This window comes from Ricinus communis, chromosome 3 (genome assembly GCF_019578655.1).
Source record: "Ricinus communis isolate WT05 ecotype wild-type chromosome 3, ASM1957865v1, whole genome shotgun sequence".
Taxonomy (NCBI): Eukaryota; Viridiplantae; Streptophyta; class Magnoliopsida; order Malpighiales; family Euphorbiaceae; genus Ricinus; species Ricinus communis.
This window is the reverse complement of record NC_063258.1, coordinates 28,835,571-28,848,363: the sequence shown is the minus strand read 5'-3', so window position 1 is coordinate 28,848,363 and position 12,793 is coordinate 28,835,571. Positions and strand designations below refer to the sequence as shown.

Here is a 12,793-nt window from a genome sequence, read left to right as displayed (position 1 = left end):
CTTTTGAAGTTTAAACTGCTTATGGGCAGCATCTCAGGGCGTCACCATGCAACACAGCCGCCTAAGCAAAGTATGTAACGTCTTGCAACCAAAATTTGGCAAATTTGTTGTAGCATTTTAGAACAGCCACATTGTGAAAATCCTTGATTATTTTACAACTGACCGCCCAAAACCCTAATTGTGAAAAATCTAGCAAGAAAATAACACTAAACTCTGCCAAACATTAATGTATTGCCTTAATTACACTACAGTAACTATCACAAATGGCCTGATATTGTTGGTGCAGATCTTAACTTCATCATACAAGCCAAGTAACAAGATCACATGTAAAGCAGAAATGATGAAATTTGTGAAATAAAAGACACAAGGAGGCTCACTTAACGAGGGCGTACACTATCCTATAAGTCGATACTAATTACAATGGCTTTACATGGGTAGTTTCCTCCAAAAACAGACAGCCAAACACACAGTTGTAGAAGTCTTGGCCTCTGACTACTTCTCCGGGTCCAAATACAGACTCCGTGTCATATTTGCATGCTCTTGTACAGTCCGGACAGTACGTTATCTACATGCGCAGAAAATGCAACATTACTCATTATCAGAAGGTGATGGAGAAAAATAGATACCTTGAATATTATCAGATCATTGGACAAACATAAAATTGAGCCGAGTCCTGTCTCATCCTAGACAAGATTTGGAATCAAATCCTACTCTCTTCATGCTAAAATAGGAGCCCTAAAGAAGGGAAGCATTGACAGCTACAAACCTCTAATAACTTTGGGTGGAAAGAGCTATCAAGCATTACATCCACCCCATACATTGCCCTAGAATTTGGATTATGCATTTCTGGATGTACTAGTGTAGCTGCCTCAAAAACAGATCGAATCATATTTCTAACTCTCTGATGGATATCTGACCATTTAACTGCAACAAAAATAAGAATCTATTTCAGCATCAAATTCAATGACTGCCCTGTCACATTATATCATTACAAATAACCACTCTTTTAAAGGGAGAAGAGCAGCATAACAGTCAGTGGAGATAATCCCATGGTGGTGTTACCTTGATGCTCCTGCTCAAATTCCCTAACAAACTCTGGTGTGTTCTTGTAATTCAGTTTTCCGCGATAGTTCTGCAAGTCATTCAAGTTGACCAACCAAATCAAAGTGTAGAAACAAGTCAACTAGCTTTTCTCCGCATTTCATTTTCAATCGCCATGGGGTGTTTAAAGAAGATATAGCTGCTAAAAATATTAAACTATAGAAACTTGTGCAAAATGCTTAACACTCACCATTACTGTGAAGTGAGTCTCGTACTCAAAAAGGCTGTGCTTGTCTAGTGTGTATTGGTTATTCGCCAATCTAACCTGTAAATAGAAATGAAGATAACTACTTGAATTATGGATAAGGGCTATGCTCATAAAGGAGGACCTTAAGAAAGTTCCATCTCATCTGTCAGCATAGGTACTTCAAATACTGCTTTCAGATCATATTAGCACAGCAGAAAATGAACATTGCAGAAAATGCACATACCCAGAAAATATCCGTGAGAAATATTTCCAAAGGATTCATGCTGCGAACCAGTACTATATAACGGAGATCAAATTTCTTCCCTTGAAACAATGCTGGGCGCTCAATATATTTCTGGCATATTTTTGGACCAGTCTCCATTAACCGGATAATAGCAGACAGATTCTCAGTAACAGTCGTATCAATAGTACGTGCCATGTTCCAAGGCTTTAAGATCCATAGGTTGTTTGTTCCATCTCTTTTGTGAATACAATAATCACCAATAAATGGCGACAGATGTGTTTCTAGATTATAAGTTGGTTGCAACCATTCAGGAGATCCATAAGCCTGTTAAACAGCCCAAAATTCAATAGTCAATCAACTTTTTGCAAGAATGTTTGCCCATTCTACCACGCATAAACACTTATTATTAACAGCTCCGAAAGATTAATGCAAATCTAGTAGCAAGCAGATTGGGAAAAGAGTTAGTAATACACATGTAACTTAAATTTGCTCTTTTCTACCTTCTGAACAGTCTCTGCCAAATGATGTTTCATTACAAGGCAAGCCTCAAAAGGAAACTGGTTTACATATTGCTCATCTGTAATTCCAGTAGCTCTTTTCATTTCATCATCCACCTGCATACTTGTCCATATAATATCTGCATCCTTGGGTTCAGTTGCTGCGACAAAATCAATTATAAGAGAAACCTGTCAGACCAGAGTATCATTTTAAGCAGATTACTAAAGTTTCAAAATAAGATGCAAGCTGTCTTAAACAATGGCATGTATAGTGATACAAACAAAGACAAAGACATCTACAACTCAACTAAGCTTCATAGATGGATTTATTACAAGAATCCTGCCCTTCATATATCAAATAATTGGAACCTATAAAGATTCTAAGCTTCCTGGCTGCGCTTTCCTCGTTTTTCTCGATAATAGCCTGTTTGGCATTGTTGTTCGGAGCTGCTGTGAGAAAAATTCTACCTTACATAATTTGAATAGAGGTCATTAAAAGTTCTTTTAAGGCAATTTTGACATGTTTGGGTCATAGAAACCTCTTAAAGCAACCAAACAGAAATTGCTTATTCAGAAAGAATCTAAAAGGTGCTCTATGAAAAAGTAGTTTTAAACCTCAATGCCAAGCAGACTCTAAAAAATGCTTAAAACCCATTAGTCAGAGGAGAATATGGGGGAACAGTAAACAACTAAACAAACAATGTTCAGCAACATTGGTGAATTAGATTTTAATCAAATAACTGCATAGAAGAGCAAATAAGAATTGTAGAACTACACTATAAGATTTCATTAATACAAGAAAATTAGACTCATAATTGATGTTCTAGAATGTGAAAAGGCGAACCTAACAGCTGGAAGTTTTATTATAGTAACAGACGCAAACAAAGGAGAATGGCCTACAACACATACTGATTACAAATTCATGTCGAGTCAAGAATTCTTCCACTGGAGGTATATCAGTGTAAACACGCAAAGGACGTCCATCAATGCGGCACAAGCGTCTAGTTGAAGAAGACTTCACAGGTAGAGAAGTTAAATTTTTGAATTGCAATCTTTGATAGAATTTCTCGTACTCCTGAAGGAAATTACACCAGTTAGCTCCAAGCCAAAAGCATATCCAAATTCAACATTTAGCAGTAATTTTAGAGTTAATACTTGGATAAAATAATTTTGTGGTGTATGGAAATATGCAGTCAGCCTGGCAGAACGCTGTTTGTCTTCTCCAAAACCAAAAAGGAAATCACGAGTGCATTCATCTCCATTTTGAACATTCTGGATGGGCCATAATATGGAATAGCTGCAAAGGAAGAAAGTGTCGATGTACATGACTAGGATTGCCTTAATCTGCAACTTTTGGAACCCTTTTTGGCATGCCTTACTTGAAAAGCACAAATGTGCATCTGTGTGTGTTTGTGTTACATTATTTTTCAACATCACAAAGGTAATAAAATGATAAGTAGAACATGAGCACATGTCATGTGCAGTTACACAATAGAGGATTGCAAAGTTCAGGGATGATTAGCAAATAGATGCACAAAGGAAACAAATGAAGAAAAGTCCAAGAACAACCTCACTGCTGATTCCAGCTTCCCCTCTGGCATGAAGAGAAAAGGAGCTACCCTGAAATTTGGCTCATCACTGTGTCGTAAAGCGGAACCTAGTTCATCCATCACATACCTGCAGGAATTCCAAAATAAAGCACTTTACTCTTCTGCCATTTTCTAGATGTGTGCATGCATTAGGGCGTGCGTGCGAGAGCGCGCACACGCGCGCACGAGAGAGAGAGAGAGAAATGGGCGGGCTGACAGAAGGGCAAACAGAGAAGAGATCATAATGGCACTACTTAATTCACTATGGTTGAGGGCAGTGATCTCAAAAGAAGACTCATGAAATTAAGCAGAGCTGAAATAAATCAATCTACACTGATTAAACTGTCCGGAAAAGAAGGAATTCGGCACATTTTTTACTCACCTTAACTACTGCTAAACATAATTAGTCTATTTACGATTCCTTGGTTGCTATACACGCCCTCATTATCATTCACCTTACAAGTTCAAGTGAGAAACCATGTAGTCGTATCCAAAAACGGATAAAAGCAACTAAACTATAAGACAAGTAAGCCTCTCCAGACCATACAAGTGCACAACGAGCCAATGTCAAAGAGTTTGGTTAAGACATGCCAGATTCCACCTAGTATACAAATGGAACCTAACCATACATGCCCTCCAATTATATCGTCCACATTAACAATCCATTGCTCTCCTCCAAAAAGGATTTTAGTAAATAACCAAAAATAACACTTAGGCTAAGAGTTAAGTTAGTAATTTTTCTTACATCTTCCCCCACTTTCTATCTTGATGATCCTCAATATTCTAAGAGTTCCATTTTTTATAAATAGTAGTCATCCTAAATTGTTAAAACTATAGCTTCACTAGTTTGATATCTACTTACTTTTAAAAAACTACACTATTATGATGTGGCTTTCTCATCCTTGCCTTATAATTATTCATTGTAAAGGAGTCCATATAATAAACCCCTATCTCATTTACATTCGAAAATAATATTAGATCCATTCATCATGCAAGACCAGCTCTCCAATTTCACAACCAAAGAGAAATAATAAGTCAATCAGGCAGAAACCACATTCGCTCAGATTTCCAAAGTCAACAACTTAGGTTATGTCATAAACTCTGTTCATTCCTTATAATAAACAACAAGCACAAAGATCTCTTTTAAGTCAAAACTTCTGAACGTCACAAGTAGTTCTGAAGGTCTTGCCAAAAGTTTAAACAGTTTCTGGATTTCAGTAGTTAACACTAGTAACTTCTCAGAAAGATAGAAAACATGAACAAAAATTGCTCAATCAATCAACTAACAAATGCATACCATACTGAGGTTTCATCAAGTTTTTCCTCGTCTGCAAGTCTATATGACATTAAATATAACCACATTGCATTAAGTACACGATCAGCAAGAGGTTCATCAGCTGCCCATTCGGGAAGGCGAGGGTGAAGTTTTGAGTCAATCACATGGTTTCCTGTTTCTAATATTTTTGATGCTTTGACACCATTCAACAAAGAAAGGTTGGGAAGAGATTCGAGAATTTCTACAGCACTATCTCCAAGGGGACCAGGAATATCCACCTACAAAATTATGAAATGAACAGAAGAAAATTTACCATACTTAAAAAAGACATTAAGACATCCCCAAGATTCTTATCCAGCATTTATATTCATTCTTTTGTATATGACAAAACAAAGCACTGCATTTAGAAAGAGTACCTCCAAAGATTGTAAACAAGGAAATCCTTCCAATAATGCCAATGATTCACTAACTGAATTCTGCTCCAGTGGATTTCCCCGAATATTCAGATGTGAAAGTAATGGCATCTCAACGGGAGAAAATGCCTGAAGGAATTAGGATCTTTTTATGTTAGCAATGATATTACTGCAAGCTGATCTGATCTCCAGCAACAATAAACAAAATCTACAAAAGAACTTTATCAGCAGGATTAGGAAGAAACCACCCCAAATTTGTCATGCTAGACTCCCAAACCTTACTTTCAGAATAGTGTTTATAAGAAAGTGAAGTTTGCATTATTGAAATTAAGAAACCAAATGAATGTCATGGGATTTAATTACTAGCTTTTGTATTTATTGAGTAAACAGTTAGTAGAGGGTAGATGAGCCAATTTCTCTTAACAGAAAGTCTGTATATGTAGCAACTAGCCTTATTCTGCTAACTTCATTTATGATAGAATCACTTTCTGTTAATGAATAAAGCATGAAAAGAAGATTTGGTGCAATAAGATAAAGTTTGGACCTTATTAATCAGAGAATTAATATATCTGTTTGAAAGGTCAAGGGATGTCACACTTTGGAACTGAGAGTCACTCTGACTGATGCAGCCAGGATTATCCTTGTCATATATGTCTCCGCAAAATCCCAAGGCCCACTCACCAAAATTACTGGTGAAACGTGAGTTGTAGATTTCCAATTTCGGACATCCTTGGACAATTGCATTCATCATATGACCATCACTGGAGCAAAACGTTTGAGTTATCTCGTAAGAAGAATAGGTAAGAGCAACTTTAAAGCAGGTTATATTTCCATGCATCAGCAAGCATACCAGTTTTCTAGAACTGGATTGTTATTCAGCCAGAGAGCCCTTAGATTTTTCAACTTGGTAACTTCTTGCACAATTATGTCTGCGTGCACAAGCTTGTTTCCACATAGGCTAAGCGCTGTTAAGTCCTAAAATAAAACAGAAAGATACATATTATAAACACCAGATTAGAAGAAAACACTAGAGCAGACATGGTCAGCGCCTTCCATACCTAAAAGCAAATATTAACAAGCGCAATTTGATTTAAACTAGAGCCTTGGAAACTAACACAATAATAACATACTGGAAATTTACAGGACAAATCAAGAGAGAGCAACATATCATCATCCATGTCAAGCTCCTCAAGCTCCAACCACCTAACAGTATCAAAGCCTGTAACTTTAGCATCATTAATATCTTTCTCAACCACGTCCAACACATTCAATTTAGGATTGTTCTCTTCAGCAACCCCATTCCCATCTTTAACATCAGAATTCAAATCAATATCCACACACATCAAAGAAGCCATTCTCCGAGCCAAACCTGGAACTTCTTGTAACTGCCAAAAAAGGGTTCTCAAAAAATTCAAACTTTCCATCACACAATAGCCAGCAGAAACCGAAACATTTAACAACAGGAAAAAGAAAAAGAAAAAACACTAACCAGATACAATAGCCCCTATAAATTCAAGATGCGTCATTAAAAATAAAATCTTTTATCAGTTAACTATCACTTGGAAAATAATTATTTACCTGTGTATAAGCATCAGAGAGGCGAAAAGTCCAGGCATGGTCAACGAGAAAAACATTTGACTCTGCAGGCATAGAATCGGAGGTGAACAGGAGCCGCCGCTGCCGGCTATCCTCGCACGGCTCAATTTGGAAGTAAGCGCCGCCATCAAAGGCCTCTGAAGTGAGTTTTTCGAAGAGTTTATAGTGCAATGATTGAGGTAGTCCTGAAGCAGCTAATAGCAGACCATGAACCTTCACAAAATCGTCGTAGGTTTCTATTCTTGCAACGGTGGCAGTCATTTTTGCAGTGATAGCAATGGTTACTTGCTGACAGTTGAGAAAGTGAGCTAGCTACTGAGGGTTTTAGGAGGTTTTTGCTTTTATGGCTTTGTCTCACAATCTCTCCCCATTACCAGTAACGACTTGTCGTTTTGTTTAAGCAAAAGTCATAATAACAAAACACCCGAATTACCGCTCTCAGTTCTCACAATTTATTTGCAGTAAAAGAGTTTTTACAGTTTTAGTCAGAGCTGAAAATCAACCTATAAAATAAAAATTATTAGTTTAGTATTCCGGTAACACTTATTTTTCAAATATTTTCAAACAAAAAATAATCCTATTTTTAAGCAAGAAAATTGATCAAAGTTTACTTTAAATAAATTAAATTTTTAAAAGAATAGTATAAACATTTATATAAAATATAAGATTTCTAAAAAGGTTTTTAAAATTATAATAAATTACAGACTAATTATACTATGTAAAATAAATACAGCATACACATGGAAATATAATTAGATAGCTTATAGGCCTATTAGTAAACTAAATGAACACAAGAATGTCTTGTATGCAAGTGCTTGTTGTTGCCTAACCAAATCAAATTGTCCTGTCTACCTAATGGCAGCCAACTTTTGATCAATTTGAGCTCCAAAGCTCGAAGGAATATATAACTTTTAACCAAAGTGGACTTATAAAGACCAAAATGTTCGTGCTTCTTACCCTATACCTGGAGAAGTAATGGCCGACCACCCAAAAGGATCCTCAGAAAATCTAGCAGGCTTTCTTTCATATGAAATTCTGTGGACCTATTAAAAGCGAAATGGTGTGTGTGGTTCGATAGTCAAAAGTTAAAATTTCAAATTTAAAATTTCCTTTTTTGAAAATATAGTTGTTTATTTTTCACTTAATAGCGTCTTTTTTACACAGCAAGTATATTTATTGTTTAAAAAAAAAAAAAAAAAGAGTAGTATGTGGGTAGGTTTTGTTTGGATGGTCATTTTCGTCTAGCAAAGCAAAAGTATGAATTCTGCTACATACAGTTTTATGTTAAAAAAGGTGAGGAATACTAGAAATCATAAAGAAAAAGACCTTTTTGTTTGGGATGGAAATCGAATATGAGATTCTATAAGGTCTAAACGGGCATCTCTAGTTTTAGCCATAGACTATGCCTCGAATTCCTATATTCTCTCTTATCATTGTAAATGAAGATCCCGAATTGCACCTAAATTGATTGTATTACTGACAGTAGAAATACAAATAAGGCAAATTTTACTAGATTATTACATGATTTTATATATTTTTATTTTAGGATATGTACTTTATTTTTTAATATTTTGATACTTTATAAATATGATTGATAGTAAATAACTATTAAATTACACTACATGGTTAGCATATGCTGATGTGATAAAAAAAATACAGACTCTAAAATGAAGATATATTACAGTATAAGTGGTTAATTGAAATATTTCTTAACACTAACTTATACTCATTAAAAATTTTATATGATAAAATAAAAAGAAAAAAATTAATGTCAGAAATTAAAGTATTTTTTTAGTGTTTATAGCCAATTTTACATATTAAAGTATATATTTTACTTATTTTGAATAGTAAATAGATTTAAATGACTTTATTTAAATTAATATCACTTTTTTATTTTTTTTATTTTTATCCATTTTCAACACTATTTTTTAAAGATTTTATTTGTTTCTTAGAAGATTAAAAAATATTATTTTACTTTTTTCATTCATTAGAAAAGAATCGAAAAAATTAAATATTATTTACTTATTCTTTTATTTTTGTACATTCACCTCAAAAAATAAAATTAGACTATATTATTTCACTTCAAAACAATAAGAGAAAAAAAAATATTAAATATATAAAAATAATTTTAAAAATAAAAAATGACAAGTAATTTTTTTAAAAATGAATAAAAATTAAAAAAATTTAGTCTAACATTTTCTTTAATTAAAAAATTTAGTAGAAAATAATAATATTAAAAAAAAGAAAAAAAGAAATAAATATTTTTATAAGGATGAATGAGAATATTAAGATCATTTCATATGATGGTTAAATTATTATTTTAATCTATAAAACTAGTAAGTAGGATACTATAATATATATAAATTAGTATATACAAACACTTAATTGGATAAAAATTAATTTTATATACTATATACTAATTTAATTAATAATTATCATAAAAAGATTATCTTGAAGCAATGATTTCAGGTTTTTGTTCAAATTGATGATGAAAAACGAAAACGACATACCCACAGACAACTGAAAGCAGATTGCCTTTGGTACACAGACTCCAAACATCAGATTTCTGTGTCTCTCTCTTACTTTAACATAAAATAGACAGACAAACCAATAATTATCTGTAAACAGAAGACACATCCTATTCTATTCTATACATAGTCATGCTTATAAAAATTAATATTAAAATAAAATTACAGAAGATAATCTTGTTTATTCGTCTCCCATTCCTATTCTCTGGATAACTCTATACATCACCCTTTTCCTTTGCGGTGTTATATTATATACGTGTGTAAATTTATAAATGGTTCTTACTTCTTACCAATGCCATAAGAATAAGAACCCATGTGCAGTGCTGTTTCTTTCTATACTTTCAGCTGTTGATTCTTCTCTGTCATCTCCCTCTGTCTCTTCTTTGAGTTCTTGAGTTTGAAGTTCCTTTGCATTTTTTTTTTTCTTTCTTTTCCTGCGGTGTTGTAATGTCAATTGCTTTTGAAAGGAGTTCCGGTGATTCAATCCAGAACTCTGCTTATATTCACCGGATTCCGCCGCGTTTTCTGGGTGGCGTGTTTCGCGAAGATCAGCGGTTTCCGGCTGTGGAGAGAAGGAGGGAGGAGGAGGAGGATGATGATTCCACTAGCTCTTCTTCCTCTTCTTCTTCTTCGTCGATCGTGAGGAATAATGATGAGGAATCGGAGGTGGATAGCTCGTTTAAAGGACCATTGGATACTATGAATACTTTGGAGGAGGTTTTGCCTATCAAGTAATTTTCTTTCTTTTTTCTTTTAGCTGTTTAGCTTTGATGGGTCTTATAACTTTTATTGAATCTTGATGCTTCTGGGTTTTTTTTCTCTGTTTCAATGGTCTTTTTTTTCATGAGGTTGCATTTGATCCTTGGTCCTGTTTCTGTTAAAATTAGAAAATGGTGTCTCTAGCATATGTTAAAGCTGTTGATAAAGTAATCGTGGAGTGGTGAAATGATGAGGGTTTGGATATTTTATAACTGGTTGATGGAGGTGGGAATTAAAAAAAGCCTTATTTAACAAGTTTTATGCTGTGATAGGAAGGCGTAAAGGTCAAAATGAGCAGAAACGAAATTTTTTATTTCGTAAATTAGAATTTGGAAGTTGTGTGTAAGAGCATCGGAATAGCCATCTAAGCAGTCTGTTAGTACTATCGTGGAACCAGAACCCACAAAGCAACAGCATCATAATAAGACTTGTTTCATCTGCACCTGATTCATGTGAAGATTTAATTTGTAGATAGTCTTGCTGAGAGTAGCTCGAGTCTACTTCTAATAATGACTGGTTACTGACACTTATAGAGCGTGTTACTCGTTTCATAAATTTTCGGAATTAATCGTTAACATTTTTCCCTTGCTGTAACTTAGTTCTTAATTGGCTTATATTCTCTTTTCTGAATGTTTCAGGAGAGGCATATCGAAGTTCTATAATGGCAAATCAAAGTCGTTTACAAGTCTCGCAGATGCTTCCTCTGCCTCCTCAATCAAAGATTTCGTTAAACCAGAAAATCCTTATACCAGGAAGCGCAAGAATCTATTAGCTCGCAAAAACTTATGGGATGATAAGAATCACAACCGCTTGCCCAGAGATAATGGAAGTTGCATACCGAAAAGGCCAGCAACCTCGAATCGAAGTGCAGTGGCAAGAGATAATAAAAGGGAGGACAATCCATCAATGTCATCTTCAACTTCCTCTTGCCTTCCACCCCTGCATCCCCATGGAAAGACACCACCTAGCAATGAATCATGTTCGCCTCCTCTTCAAAGGATCTCTGCTCGGCGATCTTTCTCATTATCTGATTTGCAATGTGCTGCTGCAGCTGCAACTTCTAATAACTAAGTTTGACAATTCACAGCTAAGACACTGACAACAAAATATATTTACATATAGCTTTAGTTCTGCATCTCACTTTGAATCTAGTACTTGAGGAAATGTCATGGTGTTGCAGTTTATAATAGGTGGTTTCCTGATGTTCCGCCCTTTGTCAGGTATTCATGCCTGGCTATTTTAAGAACATAAATGCAGCTGCTCTGTTCTCTGATGTTGACTATGAAGACTAGAATGTTTCAGTTGTGTCACGCCCAGTCTCTATATGTAATTTCCTTGTTCCTGGTTTAGAAACTTTGTTCCCATCTCTCAAATCAGTTAACTGGGAATATGAATGTATACTTAGAATATTAGCAGCTGTATGCCCGCCTTGCTTCCACTTCATTGCTTTTTTGGCATTTCTGTCTTCAGCCAAAGTTGATGATCATAACCACAAGAAATGGTGCACTCTTACCAGCTATTATGACCCCAGCACATATTAGTCGAGAACACATTAAAATACGCATGTACCGTGCTGCTGTTTAGGAAATTTCTGGTTCTTCATTAACCTTTGATTAGCCAATTCAAATGTCAAGTTACATGCAATAATCTATGAGGGAGCCACCATGAAACCATACGTAATATTAATATGGTTTACTGCCACAAACTTAAACTCTGGAAAATTTTGTTAGCAAACATGGATAGGGCCCTTTACTGTCACAAATTTTTTCATTTTTTCATAAAATTAAGGTGTAATATTTTTTTTATTTTTACTGTATGAAAATATTAAAATATTTTTAATTTTTTTTAAATACAGTACTGGTTGTTTTTTGATTTTTTTAGTTATTTTTTGATAAAACAACTAAGGAAAAACCAATACTGTATTTTTAAAAAAAGTTAAAAAATAATATATTTTTTAAAAAAATTATATAGTAAAAATGATATATTTTTATTGATTTTAGAATAATTATGAAAAATTCAAAAAAGAATCCGAAGTGTTGCGAAGAATTTGATTCTGAGCGTTCCTCATTGCCCATTGATGTCAAAGTTGATTTGTGCTTTATCTTTAATTATTATGAACTTCGATCATCATTCTCCATGGACCAAGTCCATAAACACGTATATAAACACGAATGGTGGTGAGGGGAGAGTAAAATACCTGATAATTTGGTATAAAATTTTATAAATCTTTTTAAATAGTATGTGAGAACTTTTATTTCTTTGAATTATACATTATATTTTTCTTTTACTTTTTTAGATTATAATAAAATAAATATATAAAAATTTTAAAATTATTTATTTTATTTATTTTAACATGTGTATTTATTTTTTATATATAAAATTTTTATTTTATATTATTAATAAAATAAATTTAAAATTAATATTATATTACAAATAATATTTTGAATATATATTTTTATTTATTTATTAAAGCTAGTCGTTTATCCTTTGTACGATTGTTGTAATTATTTTGATTATAGATAATAATATAAATTAAATTTATATATAAAATTAAATAAATCTTTTAATATTTTATAATTAATAGAAGTATTTAATAATAATAA

At 33.6% G+C, this 12,793-nt stretch overlaps 2 protein-coding genes across 2 annotated transcripts; one reads left to right on the top strand and one right to left on the bottom strand.

The window, feature by feature from the left end:
- Nucleotides 1–201: 201 nt before the first annotated feature.
- On the bottom strand, nt 202–7,233 carry LOC8281175 (tubulin--tyrosine ligase-like protein 12). The gene is made up of 15 exons (XM_015717479.3): nt 6,886–7,233; nt 6,438–6,692; nt 6,158–6,282; nt 5,852–6,068; nt 5,311–5,436; nt 4,916–5,172; nt 3,599–3,706; nt 3,185–3,326; nt 2,939–3,104; nt 2,033–2,190; nt 1,533–1,856; nt 1,292–1,366; nt 1,063–1,132; nt 767–924; nt 202–565 (listed from the first exon to the last, which is right to left on the bottom strand). The coding sequence occupies exons 1-15, from the start codon at nt 7,162–7,164 to the stop codon at nt 416–418; spliced, it is 2,610 nt and encodes an 869-aa protein (XP_015572965.2). The 5' UTR covers nt 7,165–7,233; the 3' UTR covers nt 202–415.
- A 2,383-nt stretch (nt 7,234–9,616) lies between these two features.
- Nucleotides 9,617–11,628, top strand: LOC8281176 (protein OXIDATIVE STRESS 3 LIKE 2). Its single transcript, XM_002516230.4, has 2 exons — nt 9,617–10,162; nt 10,829–11,628. Exons 1-2 carry the CDS (start codon nt 9,879–9,881, stop codon nt 11,259–11,261), a joined length of 717 nt encoding a protein of 238 aa, XP_002516276.1. The 5' UTR covers nt 9,617–9,878; the 3' UTR covers nt 11,262–11,628.
- The last annotated feature ends 1,165 nt before the right edge of the window (nt 11,629–12,793 follow it).

Bases quoted from the DNA above. Each gene is read 5' to 3' on its own strand.
- LOC8281175 (XM_015717479.3), bottom strand. From the start codon at position 7,164: ATGACTGCCACCGTTGCAAGAATAGAAACCTACGACGATTTTGTGAAG. The intron at 6,283-6,437 runs GTATGTTATTAT...GTTTTATTTTAG, and splicing joins ATTTGTCCTGTAAATTTCCA to GACTTAACAGCGCTTAGCCT. The intron at 5,173-5,310 runs GTACTCTTTCTA...ATAATTTTGTAG, and splicing joins CTTGTTTACAATCTTTGGAG to GTGGATATTCCTGGTCCCCT.
- LOC8281176 (XM_002516230.4), top strand. From the start codon at position 9,879: ATGTCAATTGCTTTTGAAAGGAGTTCCGGTGATTCAATCCAGAACTCT. The intron at 10,163-10,828 runs GTAATTTTCTTT...TGAATGTTTCAG, and splicing joins GAGGAGGTTTTGCCTATCAA to GAGAGGCATATCGAAGTTCT.